The sequence below is a fragment of the Bemisia tabaci genome, chromosome 4 (genome assembly GCF_918797505.1).
Source record: "Bemisia tabaci chromosome 4, PGI_BMITA_v3".
Taxonomy (NCBI): domain Eukaryota; kingdom Metazoa; phylum Arthropoda; class Insecta; order Hemiptera; family Aleyrodidae; genus Bemisia; species Bemisia tabaci.
This window is the reverse complement of record NC_092796.1, coordinates 25,825,090-25,838,519: the sequence shown is the minus strand read 5'-3', so window position 1 is coordinate 25,838,519 and position 13,430 is coordinate 25,825,090. Positions and strand designations below refer to the sequence as shown.

The 13,430-nt window shown below is 36.5% G+C and overlaps 2 protein-coding genes across 2 annotated transcripts in view; one reads left to right on the top strand and one right to left on the bottom strand.

Moving 5' to 3' along the window:
* Positions 1-126: 126 nt before the first annotated feature.
* Cox11 (Cytochrome c oxidase copper chaperone COX11) lies at positions 127-6,739 on the bottom strand. Its single transcript, XM_019045099.2, has 4 exons — positions 6,141-6,739; positions 4,621-4,776; positions 3,429-3,596; positions 127-1,705 (listed from the first exon to the last, which is right to left on the bottom strand). Exons 1-4 carry the CDS (start codon positions 6,468-6,470, stop codon positions 1,517-1,519), a joined length of 843 nt encoding a protein of 280 aa, XP_018900644.2. The 5' UTR covers positions 6,471-6,739; the 3' UTR covers positions 127-1,516.
* A 160-nt stretch (positions 6,740-6,899) lies between these two features.
* Positions 6,900-13,430, top strand: part of LOC109032803 (ras-related C3 botulinum toxin substrate 1) — a 29,220-nt gene continuing 22,689 nt past the window's right edge. The window contains exon 1 of the mRNA XM_019045102.2: positions 6,900-7,066. Within this exon, the coding sequence (XP_018900647.1) occupies positions 7,032-7,066 (35 nt within the window). The 5' untranslated portion in view covers positions 6,900-7,031. The remainder of the gene's footprint in view (positions 7,067-13,430) is intronic.

The window sequence follows — 13,430 nt, the reverse complement described above, 5'->3', positions numbered from 1 at the left end:
TATGAGAGCTAATACTTTTAAAAATTCATTGTTTACTTCAATTATTTTAATGTAGTTTCCTTCAATAGTGATATAGTATAATTAAAAGGTTATACTTTTAAATTAATAAAAATTTTAAAAAAGTCATTAAAAAATAAAGTGTTTTTATTTAAATCAATTTTTTCCTGTACAACGGAATCAATTATTTTAACACTGATGTTAACGAAAATGTCTTTAGGATTAAAATCATGATTTAATTTTTTTTTTATTGAAAATCTTTACAAAAGAACTTTGAACAATATCTAATTGTATACCAAATACTGTAGACATTAAACAGTTGAGAATTCCCACTGCTGCTTTTTATGAATGTTTTTGCATTTCTTTTAAACCGGCAGAGGGAAAATGATTGCAGTTACTTTTGAAATTTGTCAATAACAATGATATATCATGAAAGTTTTGAGAATTTAGGGAGAAAAAGGTGGCATACTGTTGCATCAATACAACTCTGGAGAGAAGGAAAAATAAGGCATACAACGCTCTCTAACACTTTCAATTTTTTTTTGTAAATCTTTCACATGATTCAACATTTCTCAATACTCTAAGTTGACTCACCGCCATACAAGTGGGCGCAGAAGCACTGGCCAGTCTTACGCTTCAATCATATTACCCTCCAGAAACTAGAGTTTTTTCAGATAGAGGAATAAATATATGTTTAACCATTGAAACTGAACTTCTGACAAAAATTAACTGTGCTTAAAATTGGTATTTTTCTAATTTTATAGAAGACAAAAATATGTTCTCAGTATCGGTTTATGTTGAAGTTCCATAAAAAGGACGAAATCTTAAAAATATTCAACACTACCGAAAGTCTTGTAGTTCTTTCAACTCTTAACAGAGAAGCAAAAAAAGAAGAACTAAAAGAAGAAAATAGGATAACGTAGACTAAAACGAGGATAGAGAATCCTTTTTCCTCCTGTTTTTATTGATATTAAAAAACTTCTTGAGAGCTTAAAAAAAATTGTTTTACCACCTTGGTTAGAAATTTCTAATGATGACACAAATCTTTCATTTGGCTCAACAATATATCTTATCTGTTTGAAAGAAAGAAAGAAAAAAAGTTCCCACTTTTCTTTCTGTGAGCAGCTGTGACTCTTTACAAACTAAACAAAAAACTGGGAGGAAAACTCATGAAAATTCTTCAGTTCAATTCAACTGTCACTTGATTTTTAAATACACGTATAGAAGTTGCACTTTAACATCTCACCAAATTTCCATGACGATTCCCAATCTCTTTTGCAATCTTTGCAATCTCCATACATGATAGTAAAAAATGTGTCTGCGGTTACAAGAAAAATTAAGTATTGAGAATGCAGTAACCTAAAAATACTGGGAAAATTAATTCAATCTCATCGTGAGAGGAACCTCACTCCCAGATCTTAGTGATGTGGACTAAGTTTCCTGCATTCAAAATTATCAATTCTGTTTTGATTCTGGATTGGAAATCTGTAGGTTACCTATTTGGCTCTAATTGATCACCTCAAGCAGCCGATAACTGGGGTTCCTTTGGCAGGATGTGTTTTCTAGCGTAGGATGGTATCTTTTCAAGTAACTTGGATCCCTCTTTGGCTTCGAAGAATGTGTATGAGAGCAATATTTCATTGACGAATTCCATTTTTGGATCAGCGGTAAACTCAGGATCTATGTAGAAAAAAACGGGCATGTCCACCTGAAAAAAGAAAGGAAAAAATCAATTATCACTGCTGTGGCAGAAAGTTTCATACACTTAAAAAAAACTAAAAAATTAAAAAGAAAAATTACGGGGATTGCTAAAGAAGCAACTGATTTCTGGAGATCAATTTTTTAACAGTTAACAAGGAAGCATTGATTTTTGTTGCAATCGAAGGTAGACAAAAAAGTAAGTGAAAATTTCTCTCCCAGTTTTTTCTGACTAAATTTTAAAAAGGAGAAAAAGCCAACAGGAAAAAGTAACTTTGTATTAATTACATTTAGAAACAGGTTAAGAAAGTTGAGCGCATAAACAGCAGTCAGCATCTCTCCTCTTGCATAGAAACTTACGTCCACTCAGCTTATCTGGAAAATAAGTTTGTTATAGAGAGATGGGCATCTTTCATCAGTGTTTTGATCAGCACAAATATTCTTATGCAGGCTCTCACATTCTTGCCAATCAGCAAGTAATTTTTTTTAAAGTGAGATAAATCTCTGGTGTAAATAAAATTTTGCTTCTGATTTTTATTCTAATCAATACAGTACACAGTCCTTTCAACATCACTTACACGCAAATTTTGGAATGGCTAAACAAGTACAGAGCAGGATGGACTGACATGATCTGTATAAAGTCAGAACAAAATGTTGCTAGCATTTCATGCCATCATGAATTGTTGGTTCAGTTTTATGATGATCCAATTTGTTATGGATGTAACAGGAGAATACACAACACAGTAAACATTACTTTAATATTTTGTGGTGAGGTGATCTAACCATAGAGGAAATCCCAAGCTTTTGAAGTCATCAATACACCTTTTACTGCATTTGAATCTAGCCTCTTAACTGGCTTCTCATAAATTTGCGATGTTTTCATAACCTTCCATTTGGAACCTTGGGTAATCATGTCTACAATATCAGATGGGGTTTTATGGAGTAGTACTTTACAGCCTCAGGCTGTTAAGGGGTGTCATTCAAGCTAGGGGTGCGAAACTTTCGCGACCGATCGACCAATCCAATCGCCATAAAAATATGGAGATTGCTAAGCGCATTCAATTTAATAAAGGAAACTGTGAACTGTGTGTTTTGTACAAAGAAAACAGTGAAGCAAGCCATCTTGAGTGCACAGTGATGTGGAGGCTGACTCAAAAAATGTGAAAGGAAGGAAGTCTTATGTGGATAGCAATATGAAGACAACCTTAAAAAATGTGAAGGTAAAAAACTTTCTGCAGCCCTGATTTATGCTAATAGATAAACGTTACGAAATGTGCCGAACAATGAAATGCATTAGAAAAATGGCATGAGAACAAAAGGTGCTTCATTAAACAAGCTTTAAAATTCATTAGGACGGTCAAGAAAATTTGTACACTGCAGCCTGATTGCTGAAACCTTAACTGGCTAGGTCCGCAAGATAAGACAAGACATAGTTCTGTATGCGCTGCGTAATATATCGATTTTTAATTATTGTCGTGCCAACATATATTTAAACAATTAGGCTGCTGGCTTCCAATGCACTACTTTGCGGCCCGCCATTGGAAAAACTTGTCACTTTGCACACATTGACCGTGATAAAAACTGTCCAGAGACTCCTGAGTCTTGTTTTTATCGGGATATTAGGGATTTACCATACACTTCAAATGAGCTGCAGCCCTCTCAGTGAGGTGAAGGGATCTGCTGATTGTAAAATATTCTAAAGCTATTGAATAAACCAGGAAAATAGATATTACCTCCTCATGAGGATTCAACTGTTGCTCTTCAAAACAAAAGCATTGGATTTTCACAAAATACTGTCCAGCCTCAAAAGGTAAAACATTATAAGAGCTTACACCAACTATGGGATTATTGGAGGGATTTGTAGCAGTGTAAAACGCCAGAGCAGTTTCTCCGGGACGCACCTGAAATTGAAGGAAAGGATGGTTCTCAGGTCAGGAAGTTGAAACAGTTATTTAAAATGATAATTTATTTTGAGCTAAATTTTATTGTATTTTGCAAAAGGAACAGAGGACAATAAATGTTGCTTAGATCACTCAAATTCATTTTTTGTTGTAAAATAACTAAATGTAGAACAGATGATGACAAGACATTTTTCAAGTTAATTACCTTTTTTTTTAAGCCCATTTAACTTCTTAACTTATTCTTAAGTGCCCACGTAGAAACTTACAATTTATTAGATCTTTCTCTAGCAAAGTAATAGAAGTTGCATTATCTTATTGGCAAGCATTTTGCCATGCTCGGCTAGTTCAAGAAACCCAAAAGTTTCAACAGGCAATCAGTCAACCAGAGGCAAAACAAGTGTTCTTTCTCTGATGTAAGTACTATGTTTTTGAGGGGCCTTGGTGTATTCTTTACTTTTCTTAGTGTAAAAACCAAAATAAACGATTTTCTACAAGTTAATTTGACTTTGAGTTCGACTATATCATTGTGAGTGTAAATGGGGATCAATAAACTATGTTCCCTCTTGGGAACTTTTTTTTTTTTTTTTTAATGTATTTATTTTGTAAACTTCCAAAGGAATTATATACAATATCTTTACAATAAGGTAAATTAGTATACAAGAAACGACAGAGAAGTTCCTTACTACTTGAAAGAAAAGATTTATAAGACTTTATGAGTCTTTAGGATATTAATAAATGATAGTGAACCGGCATTTCAAGGGCGAATGTGTGCCGAGAGAAATTGAGTTAAAAGAGAACATAGATTTGAAATTTGATTGACTAATTGATTAATTTGAGACTGCGATTTAGATTAAAGATTGATAATGTCTGGTGTTGGAGCATTCATGGCTTCTCCTCTTGAAGCTGTTGCGGCGGCATATGTCTTGCCTTTGTTTGGACTAACAATAAGTTGGTTTTGAAAAACTTCTTGGGAACTGATTCACATTTTAAAAATTTAAAAATGATTTCATAATACAGAACTTACGATAATTTCTCGTTGCAAGGGTTTGAAATTCCACTGCAGACTGGATGACACATCAGCATTGAATGTTATTTTAATAGGTTTAGATTTAACTGGTTTCATTTCTGCAATTTTTTCACTTGCATCACCGTGAGTCACTGTGCCTGCATAGCTGGTGGACTGGAATGAGAATCATGCACAATATACATATAGTATGGCTTTTGACAGCTTTTCAAAACCAAAACAAAGGACTTTGAAGGACTTTCAATGCTAAAATCAAGGACTTTCAATGAAAAATTACTTTTTTTACATCCTTGTTTCTCTACTTTCTACATAAAGAAACAAATCTAAAGACAAGATTTTTAAAAACACAAACTGCATCGAGAAAAAAAGACGACTTTTACCCATCAAGATATTATTCACATTAAAATTGATCGACTCGATGTGTGATTTTGTTGAAACATGAAATCCATGAATTGTTGTGAGTTCCTCATCACATCTTGAAAAAATTTGCCAAATTCATTTAAAACTGTACCACAAGTCCGTTCACTGAACAGTTTTTTTCACAGAGAACAGTGGGACACAGAAAGAAAGGACACGGAATTACCAGATGATGTACAATTCAAAGACTGTTAAAAAACTTTCTAGTACAATGGGGCAAAATCCTAGAACTCAAAGATGTTAATGTACATGAAAATGCGAAAAAAGTTCAAGTATAATCAAGGACTTATCAAGGCGTCATGAACCACATAAACGTACGGAAAATTGTATCATTTACTTGGCGGTTGTATCAGTGACTTTTTCAAAATTTTTAAAAGTAAATTATTTCGACAATAAACCCTATCTATCTATCTATCTATCATGTGATCAAAACCTTCCAATAAAAACTTTGAGGGGTTCTTAGAAATAAATAAATAAACTTATCAGCGACAACGTTTTGCACAGCCCTCTGCCAAAGCGCATTACATGTGAGATAGCCTTTGCCATGCATTTGGAGTAGCTGGATCTAAATTACAGGGTTCAACTTGGTCACATTGAAGCTGACGCAAGGCAACATGTACATTGGAAATGAGGCTTTAATAAAACTAAGTCAAACTCCACCAACTGTTAGGCACAGAATAATCTAATTACCAGACAGCACCAAACAGGTTTCTATGGCAATACACTAAACCTTAGGTGCGTTGTCGAAGTAAACTTTCAGTTTGCGTTGGGTGCTCAACGCTAACGGATATCACGTGACCGTTGACTTACCAGTTAGGAAACGCGTTATCAGTCATCTCTGTTGACTAGCTCTAGCTAGACACTCTGAAACTGTGTGCACAATTACATTTAGAGATTGGCTCAACGCTCTCAACTACCTCCTGAGACCGATGACTTGTTGACTTCCGTTCGGTAAACAGTCCAGGAAATCGGGCGATTCAAACGGAGTCGAACAACGCCGAGCATTTGGAATCAGGTAATTTCATTGCCCAACGATCCAAAACAGTTTACGTCAACAACGCAGCTATAGTAAAGAAAAAAAGGAAATATAAAAGATTACATACCGCACAAAAAATCCTGTAAAGTGGCACAGCTGCAAAAGATGCAGCACAGCAAAATATTGTGCCAGCAATGACATAGTTCAGTGTCGTTTTCCTTTTCTTCACATCCAAAGGATTGGAAGAGAAGTGGCGCAGTAAGGAATGGCAGTTGACAGTCTTGACTGAAAGACCTGAAAAATAGCGTGTCTGCAGAGTGTTGACTGAATTCCTGAAGTATAACTCACATTGATTGCATAATCGAACGATTGGAGTGGTTGAGACAGGCGAAGCACTGACACTATGAAAAATAGACGGCTTAATAGAGAATCTGAGAACAGCTAACATGCTTAACATTAAATTCCTTAGTTCAACTTTGAATTATGATTGAATTTAAGCAGAGCGACTACATAACAACACTCTTGAGGACATCACTCAGAGGGCACCGAGGAAAGACATATGTATTTTATCAACTCTTATTTAATTACACTGATGCTGCACTGTCAGTTGATTAAAATATTTCTACGATACTTGTATTGAGGAGGATATAAATTGAAAGAAAAAATCTTGGATAATAACATTCTAATCAAATCCTTTATCTATTCAGTTTAACCTCACTTTTTTCATACCAATAACATTCCGCCGTTTCGACAGAGAACCGGAAACCCGTCCCATTCAACATTCCCCTCTTCCGCTCCCCATCTATTCTTCCCATCGAATTCCATGGAACATGGAACCCTCCTCCCCGCCACTCCACCACTCCTCTCCTCTCCCCTTAAAAATGACAAGTCGTTCAGAATCCCCCCCTCCTAAGTTAATTTTCGTCGCCTTCATGAATACCGTAACAAAGTGAATTCCTTCAATTGTAATAATTATTATCATTGAGTGTTTGTGATATTGGGATAAAATAGGAATAATATGCAGGCTATAAAGTGTGTTGTCGTCGGCGACGGGTAAGTTCTGAAATTGGTTTCATTTTAAATCCTTGTGATCTTTACATGGCTGTTCACTTTCTGATCTTTCGGGCTCAATCTTGCTTGAACATTTGTAACACTGCCTAAGAACTAGGTTTATTATTTCTAGATAGCTTAATGGTTTTCAGAGAATGAGTAATCGTATCTGGCTCTTATCTCAACGTGATGAGCATTCTCTTTCTATTTGATGTCCATCCTTGAACGCTTCATGTTAGGTGTGACTTAACCTCATACCGTGGACATCTGTATTTATTTATTACTTTTCCAATCTGGTGGATTAGTATTAAGACGATTTACCCCCACAGTTCTCTCCTACATCATTGAAGTCTTCGCATCATAAGCTCATCTCCCGGGAACGCGCACTTATCTATGCTCCCCCAGGGATTGCAATCATCACTAACACGCTGTAGTGAGTAATGCGCCCACAGATGATTGTTGAATGAAAGGAACTAGACTCTTGGGGTTTTTAAGCTCCTATAATAGCGTCTGATTTAATCCTTTTCTGTAGTAAGGGAAAATTCATGGCCTTTCTTACCTATCGGTCAGTATCCTCAGCCTTCGTCAACTAATGATGATAGGTTATTTGTTTACACCCAGCTTGTCGAGTGCTATTTTCAAGAAGGTCCATTTAGAACGTCCAATTTTTGTATTACATGCTCGTCCCGAAGCATATTTTATGCCAAGAGATTAATCAAGGGAAGTTACTAAAGCACTAAAACTAATGACACTGTCCCTCACCACTGAAATCAAGTTCCTTACTGTGGGCGATAACCCTATCTGGTTGTTTTTTACATTCCTTACTGGTAAAATTTTTATTTACTTTATAATCTGTCTTGATATTAGTTCAACAGATCTCTCATCAGCTACTTAGAGTTCACGCTAAATAAGTTTACACACATCTGGACTGCGACAGAAGATGGTGCATTGTCATGTTTACATGTAAAGTAAATGGTAGAATCAAGATGGCAGATCTTCTGTCGCAGTCTAAAAAAGTGCAATTTTATCTTGGTTAGACTCTTGGTATCATGAATTATTTGTTTTCAAAGCCAAACTAGGAGATAGAATAGAAAGTCCTGTAATGCATGCCGTTTAACATCATTCAACTCTTCATCCTTTCACACTTTCTAGTCCTAGTGTAAAGTTTTGGGATGGGTCCCCGTAAATTTTTTCCCTGGAGATCCCATGAAACAACTCTGCAGCATACGCCTTTCTTAGATCTAAAAGTGCAGGGCTGTAGCCCTCATTTTAAAGGGCAACTTTGGAATACATTTAAACAATCAAAGCATTTTTCAGAAAAGTGACCATAAAAAATTAGTATTAAGTAGGTTAATCAATTGGTGCAATGGGTGACGCTTGAATTAAGTTGAAGGTAAGAAACACAAGCAAAGCTTCCCCAGTTAATGTCACATGCAGTGAACACAAAGCAGATTTCATTTTAATGCCTGATGGGCGGCTATTCGGGCTCCACGGATGTCAGTGTTGCAGATGCACACCACTGAAGGCGTTCGGACTATCCTGGCTTTCATTACTTAATTTGCAGAGCGGCGCTGCGGCCGGCTGTAATACAAGGATTCAAGATGACAGAGCGCCTTTTTCTATTCGTACTTACGAGATATCTTCATTATATAAACAAAGAATTGAAGGCACTCTGTCATTTTGGATCCTTGCAGTATAGCCTGCCGTTGCATTGCGGGTTCAGTGGCAAGTACCTGAAGAGTCAAAATGCCTTCACTCCCGTAGGTGAGTAGAATCAAATAAGTTTTGCTCTTGGAGCCATCGTTTTGTAAAAAAGTGACTTTAGTTATTTCAAGACTTCAGGATGTTTTCTGAAGTCCTCATACTCTTGGAAAGTCGATTTTAATAGTGGTCAATCTTCTTTTTCAACAGAAAAAATTTTTTGGCCTCTTTTATCGCTGGAAGTTAAGTTTTTTTGTCCGTACCGTAGACCAATTAAACAGGCTTGTTTTTCTATCAATACGTGCGATAATAATACCGTTTTAAGTTTTCTTGCACTCAATGAGATATATTCTTGTAGAATAATAAAAAAAAATTTCCTTCAAAGTTTTTACTTCCAAAATTTAGCACCCAAATTGCTCTAAAATCCGATTTATAGAATTTTGCGCCATCATTTTTCTCCCATAAAAACCGGGAAATGTAATTATACGATTAATTTTAATTAATTTCTTTAGAACTAACTTAGAAGATGTGGTAGACAACTTTTTTAAAGAATTTCTACAGGTTTGCTCTTTTTAAAGCTACAAATTGTACAATTTTTTACTGGTCTACGGTACAGGACAATAACGTTACGGTACGGACAAACGGGCTGCGGTAAGGACGAAGAGGCATTCGTAAATATTACTGTATGCAAGGGCCGAATTATAAAGAACCGAAATTCATTGGGGAATAAACTGCTAAGTTATAGCATAGCTTGTAAGGGCCACTTTTATAAATAATTACAGGCAATAAAGGTAAAAAGAGTAAGTAAATCAGTTTTTCAAAAATAATGAACTGCTTTTATTTTAAAGTAAACGCATTAAATAATTAGGGACAAATCTTAGAGGCTGAGTTCTTAAAACAAGCTTGACAACGTTAGAACGTTTCAGGTGCACTTTTACAAAATAAGAAAGAAAACAAAAAGGTAAATTTATCGAAAATTTGGTTACAAGTCACCTTAAATAAATATTTAAAGGACAATAAGAAAAAAATAAGTTAGATATTAACGAATTAATATTAAACGAATAAATTGCTATGAACTTCAGACGAAAAAGAGGACTCAAAGTTCTAAAAGAAAAAATGAAAAAAATAAAAAGATGGCGATCCTTATGCAATCATCGAAAAAAAAGCCTCCTTCTTCTAAGTCGCGTCGTACTAAAAAAAAATACGTCTCTCTTTTTTTTTTTAAATTCCAAATTTTGGTGATAGATAAAATAAAGTAAAGTGGGATGATCTATCAAACAGCGCACCGATTTTTGGATGACTTTCGCATTTTGTCCGTACTTACCGTAGACCCGGCCGCATCGCGCGTCAGCTACGGGCTACGGTACCGGACGGCTACGGGCTACGGTACGGACGGCTACGGTGCGGACAAATCGTGTGATTATTGGCAACGGTGCTCGGGCATATTCACGCATGTGGTTGAAATTCTGGATTTGAGGTTAAGATATCAGAGCGTATCAAAAAATACCAAAATTCGAGAGTTTGAAGTGATTTATGCATTAAAAAGGTAGGTATACGGTAAGGACATCCTAGATGGTCGTTAAACCTAGAAACTCATAAAAAACGGTCAAAATTTACTGTTTCATTGCGGTTTTTTTTCCTCTGCTCGACATCAGCGTGTGATAGTCACGATAACACAAAAAAAGTAAACAAAGTTCATAAGTGCTGCACTGTAACGGACGAAATGATGCTGAAAAAAGGGGGCTACGGTACAGGACGCGAATTCCGCAGACAAGGCTGCATGACGCAAAGACTGTCAATATTTTCACTTATTTGGATGAATATAACTGAAAATAATAAGTTAGGTACAAATTGAGTGTGAATTTACAGCAGAAGTGGAAGTATTTAGATGCAAGATGATGGTTATGAAGCGTTAAAGTTGCGCACTTGAGTCGCAGACAGGCTACGGTACAGGACATTTCAGCTGTTTAGGGCCAAAATTCTGATATTAAATGGCAAAAACTGCCTAAAGCGATGTTGGGACCTGATTAAGCGTAAAATTTTGAACAAATTTAAAAAAAAAAAAATGTCAGATTTTTCCATTTTGAAGGGCTAAAAAGTTGGCAGACATGGTAGAGCAAAACTTATTTGATTCTACTCAGGTATGCAACACATACATGCATGGAGCCCGAATAGTTGCATGCAGGCATCGTCGTAATGGATTCCCCCTAGTGTTAGTGGCATGCGATACTCGCGGTGCTTTGCTTGTGTATGTTACCTTCAACTTAATTCTAGTGTCCCTCATTGTACTGATGAAGTAAACTATTACTGATTTTTATTGTAATATGTAATTTTTCCTAAAATTGCTTTGATCGTCTCAATGTGTTACGACGATGCTAGTCCTCCAAATTGCAAAAAATCCAGGTATCTGAGCAAGATTTGTTGAGTTTCTTTTAACTTACATTATTGAGACGATCTTTGTAAGGTTTTTTTTCCTTCTTTCGAAAAATATGTTTGATAATCAAATGTGAATTTTTCGAAGAGCAATACTTATCCTCGAAACTGACCTAAATTTCTTGGCATAAAATCCCGATTAAGATGGTGACAAGTCATGTGTACCTATTTTCCCTCTTAAGTTTTCCCTTATCTAAGTATTTGCGCTTCAAGGGTGTCTCGACTCTCTCCTTTTGCATTTGCGCTCTTAGGCTGTGCAATGTGCATTTTCAGGGTTTGGTTAGTCTGGTAAACTGGGAGAGCCAGAAAATTTCTGACATGTCCACTAATCATCACTGAAACATATCACTGGTTTTCCAACTGTCTACCGTTTCAGGTTATTTTTACGACTTGTCATTTTTTAACTAGCCACTGAGGCTGATTGCCTTTTTCCATAATTTTATCTCTGAACACGGAAATTGAGTCCAAAATTTTTTCACGAAAGCCAGCACGTATTTTACAAAAAGTTGTCCGGAGGTCAGGTAAAGTCAGGAAATACGAAAATTTTGGAGCCAGGGAAATGAAGATGACGAAGTTGTAGTAACCCTGATTTCTCACTTTTAGGGTTCGCGCTTTTGGGCACCGTCCGCCGATTTTGCACAGTCCTCTCAAGCATCCAAGTATTTCAAATCTACCTCCAAGTTATTACAATCTTAAGTTAGTGGGGAATCGATGTCTGTAATTCAGCATATCAAAAAACGTAATCTGCCGCACCCTAGGGATTTTCCTACGTCCGTGCGCACGTGAAATCTACCAAAAATCATTGAAAAATCTTAAGAAAAATCAGTCCTTTTAACGATTAAAAGTCAGGGAATTTTGAAACCCAAGGAAACTTGACACTCTGTAGTGTTTCAAAATAGCTCATATAAGTACTATTGTGTGAGTGCGGGAGATCGACAAAGTTTTTAAAAAGAAAAATTGAAAATCGTTAATTTTGTGGATGGGCGGAAGTGAGGACTGTCGCAGCGTCCGGCGGTTAGAGCAGGAAATTCGCAAGATCAAGTGGTCAGGGTAGAGATTGAAACGGCCGAAGGAGCAGGCTCTAATTAATTAGATAGTGAAGCCGATCGATTCACTTTCACTGCCCACATCTATTCCGAGGTTTGCGCCAATTTTTTTTCTTTCCTCGTCGAAAGTGAAAATTTAACGTATGAAAATGAAACGTTGCGCGCCGGTCGACACTACTTGGAAGATATGAAGCAACTCAGGTACCCCGAAAGCAATCGGACCTAATTGCTAAACTTCACGAAATCGCGCCGCGCTAGTTTGACCCTGCAGAGGGTTGACAGATTTTTATTTATTGTTTTTCCTTTTTTCTCTCTTTACTCGACGCTTCTCAAATAGCCCTCGGAGCTAATCCTCAAATGAAAATTTTAACAGCAAAAATCTCACCCAAGAAGGCGAAGGCTACCAGTTGACCCATAGAGAAAAAAAAAGGAGGTGTTTGCATTTCGGGCATCTTGAAATTTTTTTGATGACGTAGGTCGGCACAGCGACTTTTATCATCGATTTTCTTGGAAATGGTGTAATTTATGGAAAAAAGTCATTCTATTAAAATTATGTTTGTATAAAGCCGCTTTTATAGCGCTCTTTGGCGCTCTGCGACCCCTAGCCGCCAAAGTCCCCTATCCTCCCAAAGCCCTTCAGGGAGTTGACAAACCCTCATTTCTTCTAAAACCCCCAGTCGCCACCCTTTCACTGGGCGTCCCCTGTAAAGTTATTCTATTAAAAGTGCTTGAAATTATATCATGATTCGATTTAAGCAAAAAAAATGGGACATTATGGTCCTTTTTTCATATTTCGAATTCCGGATTTCGCTGGCTAGGTTGTACCAATCTACGTCACAGGGTAAACAAACCTCAAGATGCAAACGCCCCCTTTTTTTTCCTCATGCAGTTGACCATTTGGACAACGAGAGACGCAGCAGTCGCGGGGAAAGGAACCAATCAAAACTCCGTAAGAATAACCGGGATTCATCACAGAATTTCAGGGATAATCGGGGAATATGTTACTGAAACCGGGAATCTCTCCCTCCATCGCGTTAAAACCATTTTGTTTGCAAACTTTGCAGAAATTTTGAGTATTTTTTGTTATTAAGGATAATGTAATTTCACCTGAGTCGCCAGTATTAACCTCTTGAATGACATTTTTGAATTCTCAAATCATCATAATAATAGAGAAGCTCTCATTGCGA